We start from the raw sequence: 24,819 nt of genomic DNA, 5'->3' as shown, positions 1-24,819 counted from the left end.
AACTCCTGCTCTTTCCTTCCCCACAAATCCGCTTTGCTGTGTACAGTGTGCCCAAGTCCGTCCCTCAGGTGTCTACAAGAATTCGGACGTTAGTAAGTTCAAGACCATGTCTTTAGACCAGGCTGTTGTAGGACCAAATACAGATTATTGCTCTTCTCCCTTTTCTTAAAGCATTTAATTGGAAAACTTTTATATTTAAATATTTTCTGTGCTTCTTTGAAAAACATACAAATCATTTTAATCAGTTAACTAGGTCATTTGTCTTTTTCGACTGAAAATTGTCTGTATCTAGGACCTAGAAACTACTGCCTTGAAATATAAATAGCAAGAATATACACCCTAAGGACACAGTTTTTGTAGGAGAGTAGGGGGCTGCCTTCAGCAGGTACTTGGCGCGACATTTCAAAACTACGTCGTATCAAGAAGATATAGGAAGTTTTTTTGTTGTTGAATGTTACCAATTAGAAAACCCAGATGACCTCCCAAATTACTAGGTGACATAGACTGTATGACAAATGGTGCTGTCATGTCTTGAGAACTAATTATGGTGATGTTCTTTCTGTATTTGCAATCTATTAGTCGATTGCCTGTGATGCATACCATATTTTGGTATAATTAAATAACAGAACATTTTCTTGCTGTTCTGTTATTGTGGAGAGTATTTTAGGATTGGAGATGGTTTTGCTTTTAGTTATAGTTACCACACTGTTCAGAATGACCAGATTTATATACAAGATGCCAACTAGGTTTCACTTGAGAGAAAACCTTTTTTCTAAGGAGTCCAGTCACGATCCACAATTTTGTGGCAAAGTACACAAAGTGCAGCAAAGTGCTCCGCAAAGCTGCAAACAAAATAGTCGCTCTAGCCGGGCGCGGTGGCTCACGCCTGTAATCCCAGCACTTTGGGAGGCCGAGGCGGGCAGATCAGGAGGTCAGGAGATTGAGACCATCCTGGCTAACACCGTGAAACCCTGTCTCTACTAAAAATACAACGAGTTAACTGGGCATGGTGGCGGGCGCCTGTAGTCTCAGCTACTAAGGAGGCTGAGGCAGAAGAATGGCGTGATCCTGGGAGGCGGAGCTTGCAGTGAGCCGAGGTCACACGACTGCACTCCAGCCTCGGCGACACAGTGAGACACCATCTCAAAAAAGAAAAAAACCAACAAAAAAAGTCTATTTAGAATCTACAGTCACTTCTAAAGCAGTTAGACTAGATTTCTACAAAAATAACTTTTCAGGACAGCAATCAGTTATTCCATTTCCTTCAGTGCTCCTGGCATCTTCAGATTTGATGCTGGTTCAGACATCATGGGGTCCATAAACCCAACCAGGATCACATAAGTGCATTAATTAAACCAGAGAACATCAATTCTCTCTCTTCTCCCCTTGCCCGAATGCCCACAAATGTGCATAGCTTACCAGCCTTCCAAGACCTAAATGTGCAGTTCCAAATTCTGAATTTATGTCCTGGGATTTGAGAGAAGAATGGCACTTTTGTCTGAGAGATAACAAGTTCTTTTTTTTTTTTTTTTTTGAGACGGAGTCTCACGCTGTTGCCCAGGCTGGAGTGCAGTGGCGCGATCTCGGCTCACTGCAAGCTCCGCCTCCCGGGTTCCCGCCATTCTCCTGCCTCAGCCTCCTGAGTAGCTGGGACTACAGGCGCCCGCCACCGCGCCCGGCTAATTTTTTGTATTTTTAGTAGAGACGGGGTTTCACTGTGGTCTCGATCTCCTGACCTTGTGATCCGCCCGACTCGGCCTCCCAAAGTGCTGGGATTACAGGCTTGAGCCACCGCGCCCGGCCAAATGCTTTATTCTTACATTCTTTTTTAAAATTCTAATTAGAAACTTTCAAATGACTTACTTTTATGTTTGCTTTTTTTTTTTTACCCCCCTGTGTAACGAAGTCTCCTGTTAAAGCTTTCTCTTTAATATTTTAGATCTCCTATTGTGTACTTCAGCTCCAGCATATCTATTTGGTTCTCTTTTAATAGGTTCTCTTTATTATAATTGTGATTTTGTTCATACATTGTTGTAAAAAAATTTAGTAATGTGTGACTTTTTGCATCTCACTGAGATTCTTTAAGATAATTATTTGAATTTTTTTTTAGATCTGTTTTATTGTAAGTGGTTACTGGAGCATTTTTAATTTCCTTTGGTGATGTTATGTTTGCCTGATCCTTCATGATCTGTGATACCTTGTTTTGATGTCCCTGTATCTGAAGGAGTAAATACCTCTTTCAGTCATTATAGATTAGTTTGGGGAGGTAAATATTTTCTCCTATTGGATCTCTGTGCTGATGAGATTGCAGTAAGGTGCATTGGATCTGGATCACAGTGAAGTTCATGCTTGGTAGACCTGTTATTAGGGCATCAGACCGTTGTGGATTCTATTTTCTGGGAAGACTGAACTTTCTTCAGGATCTTGATCAATAAGACTGGTGCTGGGGAAAAAAAGTCTCCAGTTATATATGCAGATGACAGAGCTGATACAATCCATGTGAGCAGGCGTGGCTTCTGCTGTGTGGCTCTTGCTGGGTTTTTGGAAATCCTCTAACCCCGTCATTGGACAGGTTCCTAGATGAGCAGTACTGACCCTTGATCACAGCTGAGAGGGTGTGGAACTGATTCATAGGGCTGCTTCGGCATACACAGCTGAGACCAAAGTCTTCAGGTTTGTTTCTGGGTTCATGGCATTTCTCCCTCTAGGTTCCTGGGTGAACAGGACTCTTACCAGACTTTAGCTGACAGGGACTGGAGGTAAGTTTTAGGACTGCTTCAAGATTCACAGTGGGAATAAAGTCAGCCAGCATGCCTAGAGGGGCACATATAGTGTGCTTTTTGGCAGGTCCCAGGTTAGGAAAAACTGTTTCTGGACTTTGGTTTTATGGACTTGGAGCCAGATTATAGTGCCACATCAAGATCCACCATTAAATAAATGTTGGCAAGCCTACATCCAGGGGCACAGATGGATGTTTCTGTCTGTGGGTTCCTGCATGTGCAAGATTTCTTCCACACCATGATAGATGTGTGCAAGGGGCTAATTCAGAGATCACAGAGAGGATCAACATCTAAAGTCCTTTCACCTGAGACACAGGACACTTGGTGTCTTGGCAGATGGTGCTAGTGGCATAAACAAAACCAAATGGTCTACAGCTGTATTTACAGTGAGAATTAGTCATATTTTATTTTGTAGCTGGGACTGTGATGGGCAAGCATGCCACTCAAGCAAGGTCATGCCCTCTCAATACAGCCCTCCTCAGTCTTGGGTTTACACCCTTTGACATGGATTCCAAAGTTCCCATAAAGTTTCTTTTGCCAGGGCATAACTGCTCTTTTTTTTGAGATGGAATCTCACTCTTGTCACCCAGGCTGGCGTGCAGTGGCACCATCTTAGCTCATTGCAACCTCCACCTCCCAGGCTCAAGCAATTCCCCTGCCTCAGCCTCTCGAGTAACTGGGATTACAGGTGCCCACCACCATGCCCAGCCAATTTTTGTATTTTTAGTGTTGATGGAGTTTCACCATATTGGCCAAGCTGGTCTCGAACTCCTGACCTCAGGTGTTCCGCCCGCCTCAGCCTCCCAAAGTGCTGTGATCACAGGCGTGAGCCACCATACCTGGCTTGCCACATTTTTTTAAGTCTATCAAAGTTTTATTTCTAAGAAATACATTTGCATATAACCCAAATATAACAACTCATTACATCAATACAGCTATAACATTAATGCAGCAATTATATAACACAAAAGTGTTATAATGACCTGGGAAATGTTCATGAATTGTGAGGTGAAAAGATGTAGAAAATGACTGTGCCTACTGATGCTACCTTTGAAAAAGGACCCATAAAAAATACATTGAATATAAGTTGGCTAAATAAAGTATTAACTGTGGTACTTTCTTACAGATTATGGTTATCTTCTTCCATATAATTTCAATATGTACTAATATTCACATGTATTTATTTTATAATCAGAATATGTCATTATAATTAAATGTTATGTTGTGCCATTTCATCAGATCTTCTTATAGTCACATTAAATTATAATGTGTCACATTACATTATAATCACATTAAATTATATTATATCACATTAAATTATAATCTGAGTAATGTTTAAAAATAGCTGATACATTTGAAATTTAGGCTAAAAAATTTCTTTATTTGTAAAATGTGCTCAGTGTTAACTATTGATAATAACCAAAAACCAACCTAATATTATATGATTTTTAAAATTATTTTTAAGCACAAAATAGACCCATGTTGGGGATGAATAACATGTCTGATTTTGTTAATTTTGTCTACTACTTTTCCCTGTATTTCCTTGTTTCCTTCATCCTAAAATTTTTAAAAATGAAAACTTTAATCATTATTGAATGTTTAAACTACTGAATTTTTGTTGTTGTTGTTGTTAACTGAAGTAAAATGAAACATTCTTGTAGAATTATGGAAACAATGTAGTAGGACTTAAAATTGAATGTTAGGAGGTTCTTCGTCTTAAGAGGCTTCCTGTGGGAGAAGTTTCCATCAAACTGCTGTACTTCTATCATCAACATTTCCCAGCGCCTGCTCTGTACGGAGTTCTAAGAATACCTGCTCCAAGGTGCCCTGAGAGAGGCTGTATTCCTCCACATTGAAGGTCTGTTTCACTGCCTCTACTTTGAAAAAGGCCTGAGACAGAGGGTGGACATCCTCCACAGGTAACTTATACGCCATTAAAGAGGAACGTCTTTCCTGCTGAGCAGCCTGTGGGAAAAGCTTCAAAATCTCTGTGTGGAGAGCTTCCACCTGAGTAGGTTCTTTCATTTTTTTTATTTCTAGTAAAAATCTTTACCAAACTTGTTTTTCAGATGTTGAATGGAACCAATACAACCTAGCGTTCCTGACACCATTATGGCCACACACAGCCTTAGCCTCTGACATGTAATTGGTGGTCAAGAGGGCGCCCCTCTCCTTGTTTTTAACGGTAGCCTGAAGTATCTGCCACATTTGCTGCTGCCCCTCGGGGTACATCCTGGTGAACAGCTCATCTAGAAGCACCACTGATGGGTTCCCCAGGATGCTCAGCACAAGGCATAGCTTTCTCTTTTATCTCTCTGATAGAGTTTTCACGGGAGCCTTAAGTTGCTCCTGGAGCTTAAGAGCTTCCACCAATCATGAAATACTAAGAGCAGCATATTCTTTGCCCAGTCCTTTCACAGCTGCATACAACTCCAGGTGCTCTTTCATTGTAAGCTTGGGCCACAGTGAATTCTCCCTGAGGGCAGTACCCCAAGAACTTGAGGCTGTTGTCACGCTGTTGCTTTACTGATGCTCTGTTGCCTTGTAACACCACCGCTTCTGCAGCTGGCTTTGTGAACCCAGTTGTCATTTTAATGGAAGTACTTTTACCAGATCCACTGTGTCCTACTAATCCCAAAACTTCACCTTTTTAACACAAAAGGAAACATTTCTGATGGCTATTTTCTTCTTGTTGAAAAGCAACTTTTCTTTGCCTCATAATATTCCTTGTGTAAACAGCTTGCAGTTATGACTGGCTCCTCCTCCAAGTTTGGAGTAGTGAGTGCATTTGCTGCTTGGACTCTTTCAGCTTGAACATCTTCTTCTTCAGGCTCTTCTGGATAGGGATGAGTTTCTCTACATCGTGGAGAGACTCTGAAAACTGGGTCTTTATTCATTATTTCAATTTCATACTTCATGTCCAGACACCTTATGTCAAAAAGGAAAATAACACTCTGAAGGTATGGTATTAAGGTTGTTAAAAGAATGGTTTTATTGACTTCATTTATTCTATTGTCCAGACTGTCCAAGTTTCTCATATACATAAAGTTGAGCTGGATCAATAACATGACATATCCCAGCAAAGTGAAGGAAGGTATGAAAATCATGCACAAAATTAAGTTGGGTTTTTCATACTTAGTTGATACTGGAATTGTGAATACACATATTAAAATAATAAAAAAGCCAAAAGACCAAAAGCCATTATTTTTTCACCACTTGTGAAAGATGAATGAAAGCACATACGTGAGGAATATAAGAGAAGCCGCACAACGAATTATACCGCCAAAACAAACATGAGTTCCCATGGAAGCTGGAATCCCAGAAATACGAAGTAGTAAATTAAATGTATTGAAAGGAGAATCAAGGAGTATAATGGAATGTCCACCAGAGCCTGTCCACACCAGTATCCTGAAGGCCAGAGGCTGAAATCCATAACTGGGATTCAACTTTATTTTTTTTATAATCACTGATACTGCTTATGCTGATATAAGGAGAAATGCAGTTTGTGATCAACAACAAAAATATAGACCCATCTATAAAACCAAGTTCCAGCACTATGTCATCACGAGAAAATGAGGTGCTCTTCATTTGAATAAGCTCCGTGAAGTTAAAAATTTCAATAAGGGCTTTGGTAACAATTCCCATAAGAATAGGAAAACAATTCAATTTCTTGGTATTACATGCAACTGAAAATCTAATCCTGGTTATCAGACACTATGATGCCTCCATTGTAGGAGTGATCATCTGAGGCATTTCTGTTTCTGAAGTCATCCATTTCCAAAACTATATTCTGACGCTTCAGTGAATGCACGAAGTCTTCAATATTTGATCCTGGAGCAAAGATGAATAGAAAGCCAAGCGAAATATAGGGGTAGAGGAAGCAGTGGGAACAACTCTGTGGGCACTCTCAGCCCCCAGTGAAGCCATTTTCTCGCCACATTTTTTTATAACTGTAGAAGATGTGGGTAGAGAACCTCCTATTCTGCCATCTTGCTGTGTCATTCCCCTTGTATATTTTACTTTCTGATATGTTCTATGTCAAATATTTTTTATTTTGAATTCAAAATGTCTGAAATAAAATGCTCAAATTTTCCAATTGTAGAATAAATGTATTGAAATGCCTCATTCTCATCAGAGCATTTTATTGAGTTTTCTTTTACTGCTGTACTTTGAATGCCAAAGATTCAAAATGCCAGCTCTTTGTATGTACACACAGTTGAAAACTGTAGTTATTTATAAGATTGTCTTTGATACATCTATATTAGATTCAATATTTTGTAGGTCAGAATTTTTTATTCTAGTTTTCAACTCCATTTTAGTGGTTTTTAATCTTCAAATTTTATTTTTATTTTTTTTTATTTTGAGACAGAGTTTTGCTCTTGTTGCCCAGGCTGGAGAGCAATGGCACGATTTTGGCTCACCACAACCTCTGCCTCATAGGAAGGCAATTCTGCTACTTCAGCCTCCCGAGTAGCTGGGATTACAGGCATGCGCCGCCATGCCTGGCTAATTTTTTGAATTTTTAGTAGAGCTGGGGTTTCTCCATATTCGTCAGTCTGGTCTCGAAGTCCCAACCTCATGTGATCCACCTGCCTTGGCCTCCCAAAGTGCTGGGATTACAGGTATCAGCCACTGTACCTGGCCTAGTCTTCATATTTGTCTGGTAATTTTAACCTGTACCTTTTATGACCATGTGGTATTTAATTCACATAAACATCATGGGGTTTCAATTGGAGCAAATTAAAATATATATATATATAAATCAGACATTTATCTTGGCAAGAAAGTTATCTATGTGGTATTTGCCTATATAAATATTGCCCTAGGTGTTCATAAATTTTTTATTTGAGTGAGTGTTCATTGTTTTCTTGTATAGGTGAGTAGTCAGAGAAACAGTATAAAATTACCATCTATTTATGTTTGATTATGTTGCTCTGTGAGAGAAACACTTCTTATTTGAAGGTGATTTTTAAAGAATGTAACCTTTTTAGATAGATGTACATATTTAGTTGATGAAAAACGTGTAATTGCCATCTTAAATATTTTCAAGTGTACAGTCTAGTGGTATTAAGTACTTTTACTTTATTTTGCAATGGATCTCTAATTTTATCTTAGAAAAGTACCTTATAAACAATAAACTGCCCTTTTTTCCTTTTTCTTCAGCTCCTGAAGAATACCATTTTACTTACTGTTTCTATAATTTTGACTGGTTTCCATATTCTTATCGGTGTAATTATATAATGTCTGTTTCTTTTTGACTATTATATGTAACATAATATTCTTGTTTTCATTTGTTTTAAAATGAAATAATATTCTATTATATGTATATGTCACATTTTAAAAATTTGATACTGATCTCTAAAGGAACATTGTATTCTTTCCAGGAATCATCTTTTGTAAATAATAATGAAGAACATGCATGTGTAAATATTTATTTAAAGTCCTCTTTTTTTTTTTTTTTAAGATGGAGTCTTGCTCTGTTACTCAGGCTGGAGTGCAGTGGCATGATCTCGGCTCACTGCAACCTCTGCCTCCTGGGTTCATGCCATTCTCCTGCCTTAGCCTCCCGGTACCTGGGACTACAGGTGCCTACCACCACACCCAGCTTTTTTTTGTTTTTTTCTTTTTTCCTTTTGTATTTTTAGTAGAGACGGGGTTTCACAGTGTTAGCCAGGATGGTCTCGATCTCCTGACATCATGATCCGCCCACCTCGGCTTCCCAAAGTGCTGGGATTACAGGCGTGAGCCACTGCGCCTGGCCTAAAGTCCTGCTTTAAATGTTCTTGGAATAGTTTGGATACAGTGATGTAGTACTACATGTCCGTATTTTTATTTCCCGAGCCTTTGATGTTATATCCAAAAAGTGATTGCTAAGACCAGTTGCATGAAGTCTTCACCATCTGTTTTTATTAGATTCCACATATGTATAAGATCATGTGGTATTTGTCTCAGTGTATCTTGTTTCTTTCTGTAACATATGATCCAGCAATTTCTATTTTTTCTTGCATGGTCATAAATGTTTGTTGTCTTAGAATCAAAAGAGCCATCTTAAATTACAATGTTGTTTAAATATGTCACCTTGTGATACTTTTTTTTTTCTGTAATGGCTGTACTAACTTAGTCTTACCAACTGAATATGTTAACTTTTCTATACCTTCTCATAATTTTTTTGTCTTTCTAATTACAATTATTTTAACTGCAGTGAAGTCACATCTTGTTGTGGCTTTGATTTGCATATCTCTGATAGTGATCCTGAGCATCTTTGCATATTCTTTTTGGCCATTTGTATTTCTTTTTTGAAAAATGTATCTTAGCTGGGTGCAGTGGTTTGGGAGGCCAAGGTGGGTGGATCACCTGAGGTCAGGAGTTTAGCCAACATGGTGAAACCCCATCTCTACTAAAAGTACAAAAATTAGCCGGGTGTGGTGGCACACACCCATAATCCCAGCTACTCAGGAGGATGAGGTGGAAGAATTGCATAAGCCCGGGAGGCGGAGGTTGCAGTGAACTGAAATTGGGCCACTGAACTCCAGCCTGGGTGACAGAGTGAGACCCTGTCTCAAAAAAAAAAGAAAAAGAAAAATGTATCTTAAGGTCTCCTGCCTATTTTCAAGTTATGTATTATATGTTTGTTAAGTTTGTTATATATTCTGTAAGTTTATCTTGTCATATCTATATTTTGCAAATATTTTCTTTCATTTTGTAGATTATCTCCAGTCTGTTTTCTTTGCTGTCCAAAACATTCTTAGTTTGTTGTAATCCCATTTGCGTATTTTTGTGAGTCTTTTGAGGTCTTAAAAATTCTTCGTTCTGCAATACGTGGTAAAGTATTCTGCTATGTTTACTTCAAATAGCTTTAGAGATTTGGGTTTCCTATTTAAATATTTACTTGTGATTGAGTTTTTTATGTTGTAAAAAGTAGGGGTCTAGGTTCATTTTTTAAATTATCATGTAGATAATCAATTTTTCTAGCACCATTTATTGAAAAGACTGTCTTTTTCCAGCTGTGCGTTCTGGACATCTTTGTTGAAAATCACTTGGCTCCAAGTTCATGAATTTATTACCGGGCTCAACTGGATACTTTGATGTGTTTATCTGTTTTTATGTCAGTATCATCCTGTTTTGCTCATTATAGCTTTATAGTATGTTTTGGAGCCAGGAAGTGTGATGTTCCTAGCTTTGTTCTTTTTGCTCAGGATTACTTGTGCCGTTCATGGGTCTTTTGGTGGTTTCCTATAAATTTTAAGCTTGTTTTTTCCATTTCTATGAAAAGAGTCATTCGCATTTTGATAGAGATTGCATTGAACCTGTAGATCACCTTCGGTAGTATAGCCACTTTTATATTATTTCAGTTCATGAGCAAAAAATATCAATTTTTCATGTCTTTTTCAGTTTTTTATCAATGTTATATAATTCTCAGCATAGAGAGTGTTTACGTTTTTAATTAAGTTTGCTGCTAGATCTAGACACCTTTCTTTTTATTGTGTATGCAGAAGGAGTATTTGGCAAAATTCAACATGCCTCTGTGGTTTAAGAAACTCAACAAATTAGTTATAGATGGTATGTACCTCAACACAATAAAGGCCATGTATGACAAATCCATGACTGATATCATCCTAAACAGGAAAGAGCAGAGCACTTTTTATCTGAGCTCTCAGACAAGGATTTTACATTATAATCATTTTACATTATAATTGTGTATTACAATATTCAGCTGTGGACACTCTTAAGACTGTGGAGCATGGCCGGGCGTGGTGGCTCATTATCCCAGCCTGTAATCCCAGCACTTTGGGAGGCTGAGGCAGGTGGATCATTGCTGGGGCTACCAGAAATGCCAAGATGAGATTACCTAGAGAAACAGGCAGGTTGGCCAAGCAGCTGGGGGCACCACCCTTCCTGGGGAACTCCTTATGGCCCTTATCACAAATTTGCCTAACAACCTGCTCCCCCGCAATATGCTCAAGAGAAAAAGAAATGGGGTATCAAATGTGAGTATACCCTACAACCTGAAAGATTGTGTAAATTGAGAGAGGTTTTTAAATTTTCTCCAGGTCCTGCAGCAGAAAGCAAAAAAGAGCACTCCATAATTCTTGTCTCTTTGGGAGAGACCATCTCTATCAGGTATAAACAAACAAAACCAAAACTCTCTGAGAAGTCTGTAAACTGTCCATCTGTGTCTATAATAATCCTCCAGGCCTAAGCCACTCCCCTTAATTCAGCCAGTTCAGCAACAAGAAACCTACATAGGCTACAAATACCTTCTGATTTTGGGGGACCCCCTTACTTGCCTGGGTTGAAACCTCTCATACTAGAAAAGATTCAGGTACTTGCCAAGATCATTCTGAAAGAAATTATCTCTTTGGATTTCCATGGTCTTCACAAAGTAACAATGATCCATATTTTATTTTACAAACTACCCAAGCAGTGGCAAAAGCCCTAGGGACCATCCTGGCTAACATGGTGAAACCCTGTCTCTACTAAAAAAAATACAAAAATTAGCTGGCTGTGGTGGTGCGCACCTGTAGTCCCAGCTACTAGGGAGGCTGAGGCAGGAGAAGAGCTTGAACCCGGGAGGCTTGCAGTGAGCTGAGACCACGCCACTGCACTCTAGCCTGAGACTCCATCTCAAAAAAAATAGTAATAAAAAGTTTCTTAATAACTCCTACAACATTCACCCATGTGGAAGAGTCACCCTAACCGCTGTTAGGGGGCTTTGGAGGACGACTCTTTCTGGCTACTTCCTGCTGATTTAATAGGGGTATCCTTTGCTATCAAAGATCCTCTTTCCAGATGGCTGCATATGCATGGAGTACTAAAAGGCATATTTGAAGTCTATATTAATAGTAACTTTTTGGTCCTTTCTTAGTTCTAGGGCTCTGAGTTTTGACTGCTGAGCTGAGGTTCCCAGAGATAATTTAAAGTTTTATAAACAAACTATTTGGGGAGCAACTGTAAGATAATTGGTAGCGTTTAGGCAAAACTGAAAAACAGGCACAAAGGAAACTAATACAGAGTGAAATAATTATGTGACTCAATACAACTGTATTTTAAAAGGTAAGAAAATCAGTGTATTATGTTTCTAGTAAATTTTTAAAAAAAAGTTTTTTTTTGAGATGGATTCTTGCTCCGTTGCCCAGGCTGGAGTGCAGTGGCGCATTATCAGCTCACTGCAACCCCTGCCTCCCAGTTCAAGCGATTCTCCTGCCTCAGCGTCCGCAGCAGCGGGGACTATAGGCACACGCTGTCATGCCTGGCTAATTTTTTTTTTGTATTTTAGTAGAGATGGAGTTTCACCACATTAGCCAGGATGGTCCCAATCTGACCTCGTGATCCACTCGTGTTGGCCTCCCAAAGTGCTGGGATTACAGATGTGAGCCATCACGCCTAGCCGTAAATAGTATGTAATAACAATACAGCATTTGCTGGCTACAGGTTTAGGTAAAAGAAAAAAGCTGTATTAATTGCTGGAGGGGTGGGAAAGCACAGTTGAAAGCTGTTCCCAAGTACATACCAGTATCAAAGAGCAATTTCTAGAGTTTATATGGTTTAAATTGAAGTATTTTTCTTTTCTGTATTATAATGTGCACATTTACGCATACATAGACATGTATCTTTTTTTTTTTTTTTTTTTGGAGACAGAGTCTTGCTCTGTCGCCCAGGCTAGAGTGCGTGGTGCAATCTCAGCTTACTGCCTTCGGGGTTCACGACATTCTTCTGCCTCAGCGTCCCGAGTAGCTGGGACTACAGGCACCCAGATGATTTTTTTGTGTTTTTAGTAGAGACAGAGTTTCATGTGTTAGCCAGGATGGTCTTGATATCCTGACCTCGTGATCCCCCCACCTTTGCCTCCCAAAGTGCTGAGATTACAGGCGTAAGCCACCACGCCCGGCCCAATGTTTGTTAATTTTTTATTAAGAATGGGTGTTGAGGCTGGGCGCGGTGGCTCAAGCCTGTAATCCCAGCACTTTGGGAGGCCGAGACGGGCGGATCACGAGGTCAGGAGATCGAGACCATCCTGGCTAACACGGTGAAACCCCGTCTCTACTAAAAAATACAAAAAACTAGCCGGGCGAAGTGGCGGGCGCCTGTAGTCCCAGCTACTCAGGAGGCTGAGGCAGGAGAATGGCGTGAACCCGGGAGGCGGAGCTTGCAGTGAGCTGAGATCCGGCCACTGCACTCCAGCCTGGGCGACAGAGCATGACTCCGTCTCAAAAAAAAAAAAAAAAAAAGAATGGGTGTTGAAGATAATGTGTATTTTCTGTTTGAAGAGAGTGTTTACTGTAGTAGTTGAGTGTTATCTCTGAAGTCAAAGTTGCCTGTTTTACTACTGGCTCTTCTGTTGTGAGCAAGTCATTTTTCTCTGCGTCTCTGTTCCTTCCTCTGTAAAATAAGGATAATAATAATACCTATGCATTGAGTTTCCTGTGAAAATTAACACCTATACAGGGTTATGGTTAGTATTTATTATTTATATGCTGAATTACATTAATGTGATTAATGAACATTTGAATTCAATAGCTGCCATAATCTGATTTTCCAGAGAAGGTAACAAAGGACTTGGATAAAGTGACTAAAAATGAAAACTATACCCCATGAACTGCATCCACTAAAACAAAAAATCTTAACAAATTCAAGGTGATAACATGAATCTCAACAAAACAGATCATTGCAGATTTTGAATCTTGAATCTACACAGATCATTCTATTTTTCCAACACTTTCTTACACTCAGAAGGTTCAGCATAAAAAAGTTTTGCTATGTCATAGAAAATTATATGTAAAATTCTTCATAGCATTAAGTCTCTTAAAAATTTTAAGAGGGCCGGGTGCGGTGGCTCACGCCTGTAATCCCAGCACTTTGGGAGGTTGAGGTGGGCAGACCATGAGGTCGGGAGATTGAGACCATCCCGGTTAATACAGTGAAACCCTGTCTCTACTAAAAATACAAAAAATTAGCCGGGCGGGGTGGTGGGTGCCTGTAGTCCTGGCTACTTGGGAGGCTTAGGCAGGTGAATGTCGTGAACCCGTGAGGCAGAGGTTGCAGTGAGCTTAGATCATGCCACTGCAGGTTAGTCTAGGTGACAGAGCAAGATTCTGTCTCCAATAAAAAAAACAAAAAAACACACAAAAAATAATTTCTAAGATATATTTTAAGAGATTTCAAAATTCTGATGAGTTTCTTCATATGGTGCTTATAATATGCAACCCACTTATAAACCTATTCTAACTTATGTTTAACACACATTTTGTTAGAATCTCATACAATTTTTCCTTTACCAATACAGAGAAACAATGCTGACTTAATCCTCTTACCTGTGGACACTGAATTACTCTGATCTCAATTAAGTGATCTGAATGTTACATTGATAAGTTATAAATAATCTCAACCCAGTTAAAAACAATAATTTACATTAAAAATTATAAACTTCTCATCTGAACCTTGAAAGTATGTGAAATTACATGGCATGAAGAGAACAGTGAGGAAACTACTCATAACACAAAGGAAAAGAAGACCTCTGAGGAGGCATACAGAGCTGGGGATAAACACATGAAGACCTCTGAGGCATCCACAGCTGGGGATAAACACTTCAAGACATCACAAAACTAAAGATAGTTAGAAAATAAAAACAGAAATCCTCTTTAAATTCAGAATGAGTCAGTTTTGCAGCCTAGGAACAGATGTCCTCTCCACATGCACAATTAGTGCCATTTCTTCACCATAGATATTTTCAATCTTTTACTTGGAGCTACGAACTAACTCCAGCAATATTTGTGGCCAGTTATGGAGCATCTATTACACACCCAGCACTTTGTGATTGTTCACTACAATTATTTATCAAAACATCCCCAATACTTGTTTTCCCACTACTTGTCTGAACAAATTGGCCCAATAAACTTAAAAATATCAATTATAAAAAGTGAAAGGAATAACTAAACAGCTTATATAAGGTTATCCAATTAATGAAATGTTCTAATTAAAGATTACTTAATACATTGTGAAATTTCATCTAAAAATTTTTGTGCACTAAATTTTATAAAAACGATTAATTTCTGACAAGCTCAAATACTTTATGAAGTGAAAACAAAAAAATGAGAAACAAAATTATAGCTCTAGCATGAGGACCACATAAACACAGAATTGGTTGGCATGGGGCAATTCTCAACAATGATCCATTAGATTGTGCAGTAATTAAATAAAAAGAAAACGTAAGTGTGATTTCAAAATGTTTTAGGTTTGTAGATTTCTAGTAAATTACCTATCCACAGTATTAACAGAACCTTCTTTGTTCCAATATTGCTATTTTCTTTGGAAAATAGGTACAAACTCTCATGCAAACACAATTGCTTGCTCCATAATTTCCTTACACCCAAGGTTTATCTTTAGAGCACAACATTTATATATTTAACTCCATGCAAATTAAAATTAAAAGGCTGTGTTTGCAGGACATGCCACATGTTCAAAGATAAATATGAAACATTTCTGAAAACCATTCAAGACTCAGGAATGTATGATTTATTACAATCATAAAATGACCCTTAGTAAAAAATAACTTACATTTAAAAATAATTAAACGGTGTAATTGGATTGTGTGTAATACGAAGGACAAATGCTTGAGGTGATGAATAACTCATTTACTCTGATGTGATTATGACATATTGTATGCCTGTATCAAAATAACCCATATATACCATAAATATATACATCTATGTACCCACAAAAACTTTTAAACTTCAGTAAGAATAAAAATGTAACATGGAAACAACAATATTCTTCAATTTATTTGCTGCTGAAAGCCACTGGAAAAAGAGACTAGAGATGTCATTCAACTATATTACCAGATAGTACATTGTTACCATCTTTAAGGTACACCCTTGAGTAAGGTGGGATAGGTGAAAGTTGGTGGCATAATAAAACGCTTCATTCAACGCACAAAAATTTTAACACAATAACAATTTTGTTTAAAAAATTAAGTTCACACATGATCTTCAAAATTTACTGCATTTATAACATAAATGTACATTTGGTAAAACAATTTACTACTAAAATTCAGATTTTCTCTCACTATAATGCAAAGTATTACTCTGAACACCTACTTCATGCATCACTCAATAAGTCAACAACTAAAAGCCTCTCTGCTAAGATTTTCCTCACGCTTCTTTCATTTTTCTTCTCTTTCATGTAAGTTCATGAATAATGCCCACCTGATGCAAAGGAATTTCCCATATCTCCAATGCAGCGACAGTTCATCACATGCTTTCACATAAATGAGAATGTTGAAATAGCATAATTTCAGAGTTCAATTATTTGCTTTTCAAAAAATTTATACTTTTAAGTGAAAAAATATACTTTGAATATAATCTCTTCAAAAACCTACTTTTAACTTATATGCAAAGAAATTTTCTAACAGGTTCAACTTCTGTTATACTTAATACTCTGATTTATTTTAAAGTCTGAAGTATTAGTTCCTTAGTTCTTTTTACTGTAAATCCTCTGATGTACAGTCTTAATTTTAGCCTAAATATTTCTTCACATGTGGTGCATCTACAAATTACGTTCCATTAGAAACTCTCTGGTTTTTTTTTTTTTGTTTTTTTTTTTTTTGAGAGTTTCACTCTTCTTGCCCAGGCTGGAGTGGAATGGCATGATCTTGGCTCACATAACCTCCACCTCCTGGGTTCAAGCGATTATCCTGTCTCAGCCTCCCAAGTAGCTGAGATTACAGCCATGGACAACCACGCCCTGCTAATTTCTGTATTTTTAGTAGAGACGGGGTTTCTCCATGTTGGTCAGGCTGTCCTTGAACTCTCGACTTCAAGTGATCCACCCTCCTTGGCTCCCAAAGTATTGGGAATATAGGTGTAAGCCACTGTGCCCGGCCTCTGGTGTTTCTTAAGCTGCAGCTTCTGAACAGATGTTTTTCCACATTTACTACAGTCGTAGGATTTCTCTCCATTATAAATCCTCTGATGTTGAACAAAGTTTGAGCAACTGCTTCAGAGTTTTCCTCTAGTACAAAATGTATACAGTAAGTTCTGGGATACAAGTACAGGCACTAGAGCCCTCTTTATCTTTGTATTCTCTGTCTTAAGACTACTCTTCTTGGCCGGGCGCGGTGGCTCACGCCTGTAATCTCAGCACTTTGGGAGGCCGAGGCGGGTGGATCACGAGGTCAGGAGATCAAGACCATCCCTGGCTAACATGGTGAAACCCCGTCTCTACTAAAAATACAAAAAACTAGCCGGGCATGGTGGCGGGCGCCTGTAGTCCCAGCTACTCGGAGGCTGAGGCAGGAGAATGGCGTGAACCCAGGAGGCGGAGCTTGCAGTGAGCCGAGATCGCGCCACTGCACCCCAGCCTGGGCGACACAGCGAGACTCCGTCTCAAAAAAAAAAAAAAAAAAAAAAAAAAGACTACTCTTCTTAACTTTAATAGCCTGTATTTTATAAAAGGTCTTTCAACAGAAATTACATAATACTTTTATTAACTATAAATTTAGAGTAGACATTAATAGCTTTTGTATATTTTTATATTTGTACAAGTATCCTCACATATAAATACTATCATCTGCAAAGATATTAAGCATTGGTTAAAAGTTCTGCCACATTTTTTGTGTATCTAGATGTGTTCTTCAGTAGGAATTACACTAGGAAGTGACAAGAATTTGAAGTCTTTGTCACATTTTACATGTTAATTTGGCTTCTCATCAATATAATTACTTATTGTTTACAACAGATTGAGGTGTGGTTAAAAGCTTTCTCACATTTTTCATATTTGTAGAGTTTCTCTCCATCATGAATTATCTTAAAATTAGAAAGGATAGAGGAATATTTAAAGACTGTGACCTTCATAAGACATTCCCCTGGTATGAGTTCTCTGATGTTTAAGAAAGCTGGAGTACAGCTTAAAGGCTTTGCCATATCCTTTACACTTGTATAGTTTTATCTCCAGTATGAATTTTCTTATGTGCATAAAGATTTGCAGACTGTCTAAAGGTTTTGCCACATTCTTCACATGTGTAGGGTTTCTCTCCAGTATGAATTCTCCTATGTACATAAAGGATTGCAGACTGTCTAAAGGCTTTGCCACATTCTTCACATGTGTAGGGTTTCTCTCCAGTATGAATTCTCCTATGTTTAGTAAGGACTGTGGAACTATTAAAGGCTTTACCACATTCTAAACATTTAAAGGGTTTCTCACCTGTATGTATCCTCTTATGTTTAGCAAAGCTTGAGGATGACGTAATGACTTTGCCACATTCCTCACATTTGTAGGGTTTCTTTCCAGTGTGAATTTTCTCTTGTCTATTCAGGTGTGAGGACTGTTTAAACACTTCCCCCCGTTCTTTACATTTGTAGGGTTTATCTCCAGTATGAATTTTTTTATATTCATTCAGGTTTGTGGACCATCTGAAGGCTCTGCCACGATCTTCACATGTGTAGGGTTTCTCTCTGGTGTAAATTCTCTTATGTGCAGCAAGGTTTCTTGACCTACTAAAGGCTTTGTCACCTTCTTCATATTTGTAAGGTTTCTCTCCAGTATGAATTTTCTTGTGTTGATTCAGGGCTGTGGACCGTCCAAAGGCTTTGCCACACTCTTCACATTTGTAATGTTTCTCTCCAATAAGAATTTTCTTGTGGTGATTCAGGTCTGTTGATGGGGCATAGGCTTTGCCACACTCTTCACATTTGGAAGGTTTCTCCCCAGTATAAGTTTTGTTGTGTTGATACAGGTCTGTGTGCCATGCAAAGTGTTTGCCACACTCTTCACATTTATAAGGTTTCTCTCGAGTATGAATGTTCTTATGTCGATTCAGGTCTGTGTAGCGTCCAAAGGCTTTGCCACACTCTTCACATTTGTAAGGTTTCTCTCCAGTATGAATTCTCCTATGTGCATATAGGTTTGCAGACTGTCTAAAGGTTTTGCCACATTCTTCACATGTGTAGGGTTTCTCTCCAGTATGAATTCTCCTATGTACATAAAGGATTGCAGACTGTCTAAAGGCTTTGCCACATTCTTCACATGTGTAGGGTTTCTCTCCAGTATGAATTCTCCTATGTTTAGTAAGGACTGTGGAACTATTAAAGGCTTTACCACATTCTAAACATTTAAAGGGTTTCTCACCTGTATGTATTCTCTTATGTTTAGCAAAGCTTGAGGATGAGGTAATGACTTTGTCACATTCCTTACATTTGTAGGGTTTCTTTCCAGTGTGAATTTTCTCTTGTCTATTCAGGTGTGAGAACTGTTTAAACACTTCCCCCCGTTCTTTACATTTGTAGGGTTTATCTCCAGTATGAATTTTCTTATATTCATTCAGGTTTGTGGACCATCTGAAGGCTCTGCCACGATTTTCACATGTGTAGGGTTTCTCTCCAGTGTAAATTCTCTTATGTGCAGCAAGGTTTCTTGACCTACTAAAGGCTTTGCCACTCTCTTCACATTTGTAAGGTTTCTCTCCAGTATGAATTTTCTTGTGTTGATTCAGGGCTGTGGACCGTCCAAAGGCTTTGCCACACTCTTCACATTTGTAACTTTTCTCTCCAGTAAGAATTTTCTTGTGGTGATTCAGGTCTGTTGATGGGGCATAGGCTTTGCCACACTCTTCACATTTGGAAGGTTTCTCCCCAGTATAAGTTTTCTTGTGTTGATTCAGGTCTGTGCGCCATGCAAAGTGTTTGCCACACTCTTCACATTTGTAAGGTTTCTCTCGAGTATGAATGTTCTTATGTCGATTCAGGTCTGTGTAGCGTCCAAAGGCTTTGCCACACTCTTCACATTTGTAAGGTTTCTCTCCAGTATGAATTCTCCTATGTGCAGAAAGGTTTGCAGACTGACTAAAGGCTTTGCCACATTCTTCACATGTGTAGGGTTTCTCTCCAGTATGAATTCTCCTATGTACATAAAGGATTGCGGACTGCCTAAAGGCTTTGCCACATTCTTCACATGTGTAGGGTTTCTCTCCAGTATGAATTCTCCTATGTTTAGTAAGGATTGTGGAACGATTAAAGGCTTTACCACATTCTAAACATTTGAAGGGTTTCTCACCTGTATGAATCCTCTTATGTTGAGCAAAGCTTGAGGATGAGGTAATGACTTTGACATATTCCTTACATTTGAAGGGTTTCTTTCCAGTATGAATTTTCTCATGTCTATTCAGGTGTGAGGACTGTTTAAACACTTTCCCACATTCTTTACATTTGTAGGGTTTATCTCCAGTATGAATTTTCTTATATTCATTCAGGTTTGTGGACCATCCGAAGGCTCTGCCAGGATCTTCACATGTGTAGGGTTTCTCTCTGGTGTAAATTCTCTTATATGCAGCAAGGTTTCTTGACCTACTAAAGGCTTTGCCACTCTCTTCACATTTGTAAGGTTTCTCTCCAGTATGAATTTTCTTGTGTCGATTCAGGTCTGTGCGCCATGCAAAGTGTTTGCCACACTCTTCACATTTGTAAGGTTTCTCTCGAGTATGAATGTTCTTATGTCGATTCAGGTCTGTGTAGCGTCCAAAGGCTTTGCCACACACTTCACATTTGTAAGGTTTCTCTCCAGTATGAATTCTCCTATGTGCAGAAAGGTTTGCAGACTGACTAAAGGCTTTGCCACATTCTTCACATGTGTAGGGTTTCTCTCCAGTATGAACTCTCCTATGTACATAAAGGATTGCAGACTGTCTAAAGGCTTTGCCACATTCTTCACATGTGTAGGGTTTCTCTCCAGTATGAATTCTCCTATGTTTAGTAAGGATTGTGGAACGATTAAAGGCTTTACCACATTCTAAACATTTGAAGGGTTTCTCACCTGTATGTATCCTCTTATGTTGAGCAAAGCTTGAGGATGAGGTAATGACTTTGACATATTCCTTACATTTGAAGGGTTTCTTTCCAGTATGAATTTTCTCATGTGTATTCAGGTGTGAGGACTTTTTAAACACTTTCCCACATTCTTTACATTTGTAGGGTTTATCTCCAGTATGAATTTTCTTATATTCATTCAGGTTTGTGGACCATCCGAAGGCTCTGCCAGGATCTTCACATGTGTAGGGTTTCTCTCCGGTGTAAATTCTCTTATGTGCAGCAAGGTTTCTTGACCTACTAAAGGCTTTGCCACTTTCTTCATATTTGTAAGGTTTCTCTCCAGTATGAATTTTCTTGTGTTGATTCAGGGCTGTGCGCCATGCAAAGTGTTGGCCACACTCTTCACATTTGTAAGGTTTCTCTCGAGTATGAATGTTCTTATGTCGATTCAGGTCTGTGTACTGTCCAAAGGCTTTGCCACACTCTTCACATTTGTAAGGTTTCTCTCCAGTATGAATTCTCCTATGTGCAGAAAGGTTTGCAGACTGTCTAAAGGCTTTGCCGCATTCTTCACATGTGTAGGGTTTCTCTCCAGTATGAATTCTCCTATGTACATAAAGGATTGCAGACTGTCTAAAGGCTTTGCCACATTCTTCACATGTGTAGGGTTTCTCTCCAGTATGAATTCTCCTATGTTTAGTAAGGACTGCGGAACGATTAAAGGCTTTACCACATTCTAAACATTTAAAGGGTTTCTCACCTGTATGTATCCTCTTATGTTGAGCAAAGCTTGAGGATGAGGTAATGACTTTGCCACATTCCTTACATTTGACGGGTTTCTTTCTAGTATGAATTTTCTCATGTGTATTCAGGTGTGAGGACTGTTTAAACACTTTCCCACATTCTTTATATTTGTACGGTTTATCTCCAGTATGAATTTTCTTATATTCATTCAGGTTTGTGGACCATCCGAAGGCTCTGCCACGACCTTCACATGTGTAGGGTTTCTCTCTGGTGTAAATTCTCTTATGTGCAGCAAGGTTTCTTGACCTACTAAAGGCTTTGCCACTCTCTTCACATTTGTAAGGTTTCTCTCCAGCATGAATTTTCTTGTGTTGATTCAGGGCTGTGGACCGACCAAAGGCTTTGCCACACTCTTCACATTTGTAAGGTTTCTCTCCAGTAAGAATTTTCTTGTGTTGATTCAGGTCTGTTGGTGGGGCATAGGCTTTGCCACTTTCTTCACATTTGTAAGGTTTCTCTCCAGTATGAATTTTCTTGTGTCGATTCAGGGCTGTGCGCCATGCAAAGTGTTGGCCACACTCTTCACATTTGTAAGGTTTCTCTCGAGTATGAATGTTCTTATGTCGATTCAGGTCTGTGTACTGTCCAAAGGCTTTGCCACACTCTTCACATTTGTAAGGTTTCTCTCCAGTATGAATTCTCCTATGTGCAGAAAGGTTTGCAGACTGTCTAAAGGTTTTGCCACATTCTTCACATGTGTAGGGTTTCTCTCCAGTATGAATTCTCCTATGTACATAAAGGATTGCAGACTGTCTAAAGGCTTTGCCGCATTCTTCACATGTGTAGGGTTTCTCTCCAGTATGAATTCTCCTATGTTTAGTAAGGATTGTGGAACTATTAAAGGCTTTACCACATTCTAAACATTTGAAGGGTTTCTCACCTGTATGTATCCTCTTATGTTGAGCAAAGCTTGAGGATGAGGTAATGACTTTGCCACATTCCTTACATTTGACGGGTTTCTTTCTAGTATGAATTTTCTCATGTGTATTCAGGTGTGAGGACTGTTTAAACACTTCCCCACATTCTTTGTATTTGTACGGTTTATCTCCAGTATGAATTTTCTTATATTCATTCAGGTTTGTGGACCATCCGAAGGCTCTGCCAGGATCTTCACATGTGTAGGGTTTCTCTCCGGTGTAAATTCTCTTATGTGCAGCAAGGTTTCTTGAGCTACTAAAGGCTTTGCCACTCTCTTCACATTTGTAAGGTTTCTCTCCAGTATGAATTTTCTTGTGTTGATTCAGGGCTGTGGACCGTCCAAAGGCTTTGCCACACTCTTCACATTTGTAAGGTTTCTCTCCAGTATGAATTTTCTTGTGTTGATTCAGTGCTATGGACCATCCAAAGTCTTTGCCACATTCTTCACATGTGTAGGGTTTCTCTCCAGCATGAATTCCTTTATGTTGAGTTATGTCTGAGAACTTCTGAAATGACTTGCCGTATTGGTTACATTTGAAGTGTTTCTCTCCAGTATGTCTTGTCTTGTCTTTGTTTGAATTTGCAAATTTACTAAAAACTTTGACACCTGCATTACATTGAAATATTTTGCTCTGGGTATTTGGCAAGCATTGATTAATTCCATTATAACCTCCTTTCTGCACTTTACACACATTCATACTTTTACAGCCATTCCTTAATTGTAAATTCTCATGCCCACATTTTTCATATCTTCTCAGTATACATTTGTGGAATGAATCTTCTATCCCCTGCACTGGCAAAAAGTCTTGGGTGAAATGAGAACACATAGCTGAAAGAAATAAAAAATAACAAATTATCCCAGTTACTAGATTCATATGAATATACTTTACAAATCTTATAAAATTATACAAAGTACGCTAGTAAGATGGCATAACAAAAATACCACAAGTCATAACTTCTTCACAGACATATACATGTAACAAACATATAGTGATCAAAATGCCTTTGTGTGAAATCTATAAATGTGTTAATAGAATGCAATGCCTCAGGTAAGCACAATGCCAAGAGCCACATAGAACAGGAAAGAATGTTGGCTACATTCACCTACCAACAGTTCCTCCTCCTCCCCAATATAGCACTATGCCATTAGGAGAAAACTCTCAACTGTCTTTTTCCTTAAAAGGGAAAAAAAATACTGACACACATATCCTTACTTCTGCCTTTTGGTGTCTTTACAAAAACTGATTTCTGCCTCCCATAAAACAGTGCTGAAAGAAATGGTGATACTTTGGAAGAACAACTTGGGTATGTGAAGACAAATTACAAATATTTCAAGAGCAGACTGAAGTGCTAAATACAGGCAACAGGTAGAGCAAGTGATTAGAGCCCTTTTTTTTTTTTTTTTTTTTTTTTTGAAATGGAGTCTCTCTCACCCAGGCTGGAGTGCACTGGTGTGATCTTGGCTCACTGCAAGGCCCACCTCCTGGGTTCATGCCATTCTCCTGCCTCAGCCTCCCCAGTAGCTGGGACTACAGGCGCCTGCCACCACGCCTGGCTAATTTTTGTGTTTTTAGTAGAGATGGGGTTTCACTGTGTTAGCCAGGCTGGTCTCAATCTCCTGACCTCATGATCTGCCTGCCTTAGCCTCCCAAAGTGCTGGGATTACAGGCGTGAGCCACCACGCCTGGCCAATTAGAGACTTTTAAGAGGAAACATGAAGAAACCCTTTTAACTAAAAAATAAACACGAAATTCCAGACAAGAGACATGCTTCCAACATGTATGACAAGTTCCCATAATCTCTATCAAAGATAATTGGCTTCAGACTACGTCATGACAAACGAACATAATAAACGTTGTGACAAACAGCTTTTTGTTAATGCTCGAATAACAAGCAAATATTACAATGTATACAAAATAATTTTAAATTTTTCAGAGAACCATAAAAAACAAAGATGTACAAATTTTTAAAATGTAATCTGAATGCTGAATCAGTTAACTGAAAACACATACAACTAAATGTAATCAGAAAAATTAGAACATTAGTGAAAACATTAAAAACAAAAAAAAAATCATGGAGGTGACAAATACGAAAAGACTCAGAAATTTTCAAAAGTTAAAAAAAGGATGCAATAAATGAAGCAGCTCAACAAACTTCAACTAGGATACACACACACAGATTTATGGCAAGGCGCATATATAAGCAAAGTTTCAAAAATCAAACAAAAGAAGGGCGTCTCAGGAACTGCAAAATAAAAGTGATGTGTCATTTATAAGTGTGGTCTTATAAGATTACCAGTGAATCTGTCAACAAAAGTATTTCACACCAGAAGGAATTGCAATATAACTAAGGTGCTGGAGAAAAAAAAAAAAAAAAAATTATACATGGGAATAATATAACCAGCAAAACTGTCCCAAAACTGAAGAAAAAGTAAAGACCTTTCAAGATAAGCAAACGCTGAAAAAGTATATTAGCACAACACCTGTCTTACCAAAAAAATACTGAAGAAAGCGTCTTCC

At 38.6% G+C, this 24,819-nt stretch overlaps 1 protein-coding gene and 1 pseudogene across 1 annotated transcript in view; both read right to left on the bottom strand.

Annotated features, from left to right (window-relative positions):
• Positions 1–24,819, bottom strand: part of LOC105483931 (zinc finger protein 721) — a 177,736-nt gene that overhangs the window by 121,448 nt on the left and 31,469 nt on the right. The window contains exon 3 of the mRNA XM_071093941.1: positions 17,979–23,129. Within this exon, the coding sequence (XP_070950042.1) occupies positions 17,979–23,129 (5,151 nt within the window). The remainder of the gene's footprint in view (positions 1–17,978; positions 23,130–24,819) is intronic.
• LOC139362466 (ATP-binding cassette sub-family A member 10 pseudogene) lies at positions 1,821–12,665 on the bottom strand (annotated as a pseudogene).

The sequence above is a fragment of the Macaca nemestrina genome, chromosome 3 (assembly GCF_043159975.1).
Source record: "Macaca nemestrina isolate mMacNem1 chromosome 3, mMacNem.hap1, whole genome shotgun sequence".
Classification (NCBI taxonomy): Eukaryota; Metazoa; Chordata; class Mammalia; order Primates; family Cercopithecidae; genus Macaca; species Macaca nemestrina.
The sequence above is the reverse complement of the archived record's forward strand: the minus strand, read 5'-3'. Positions and strand labels throughout refer to the sequence as shown.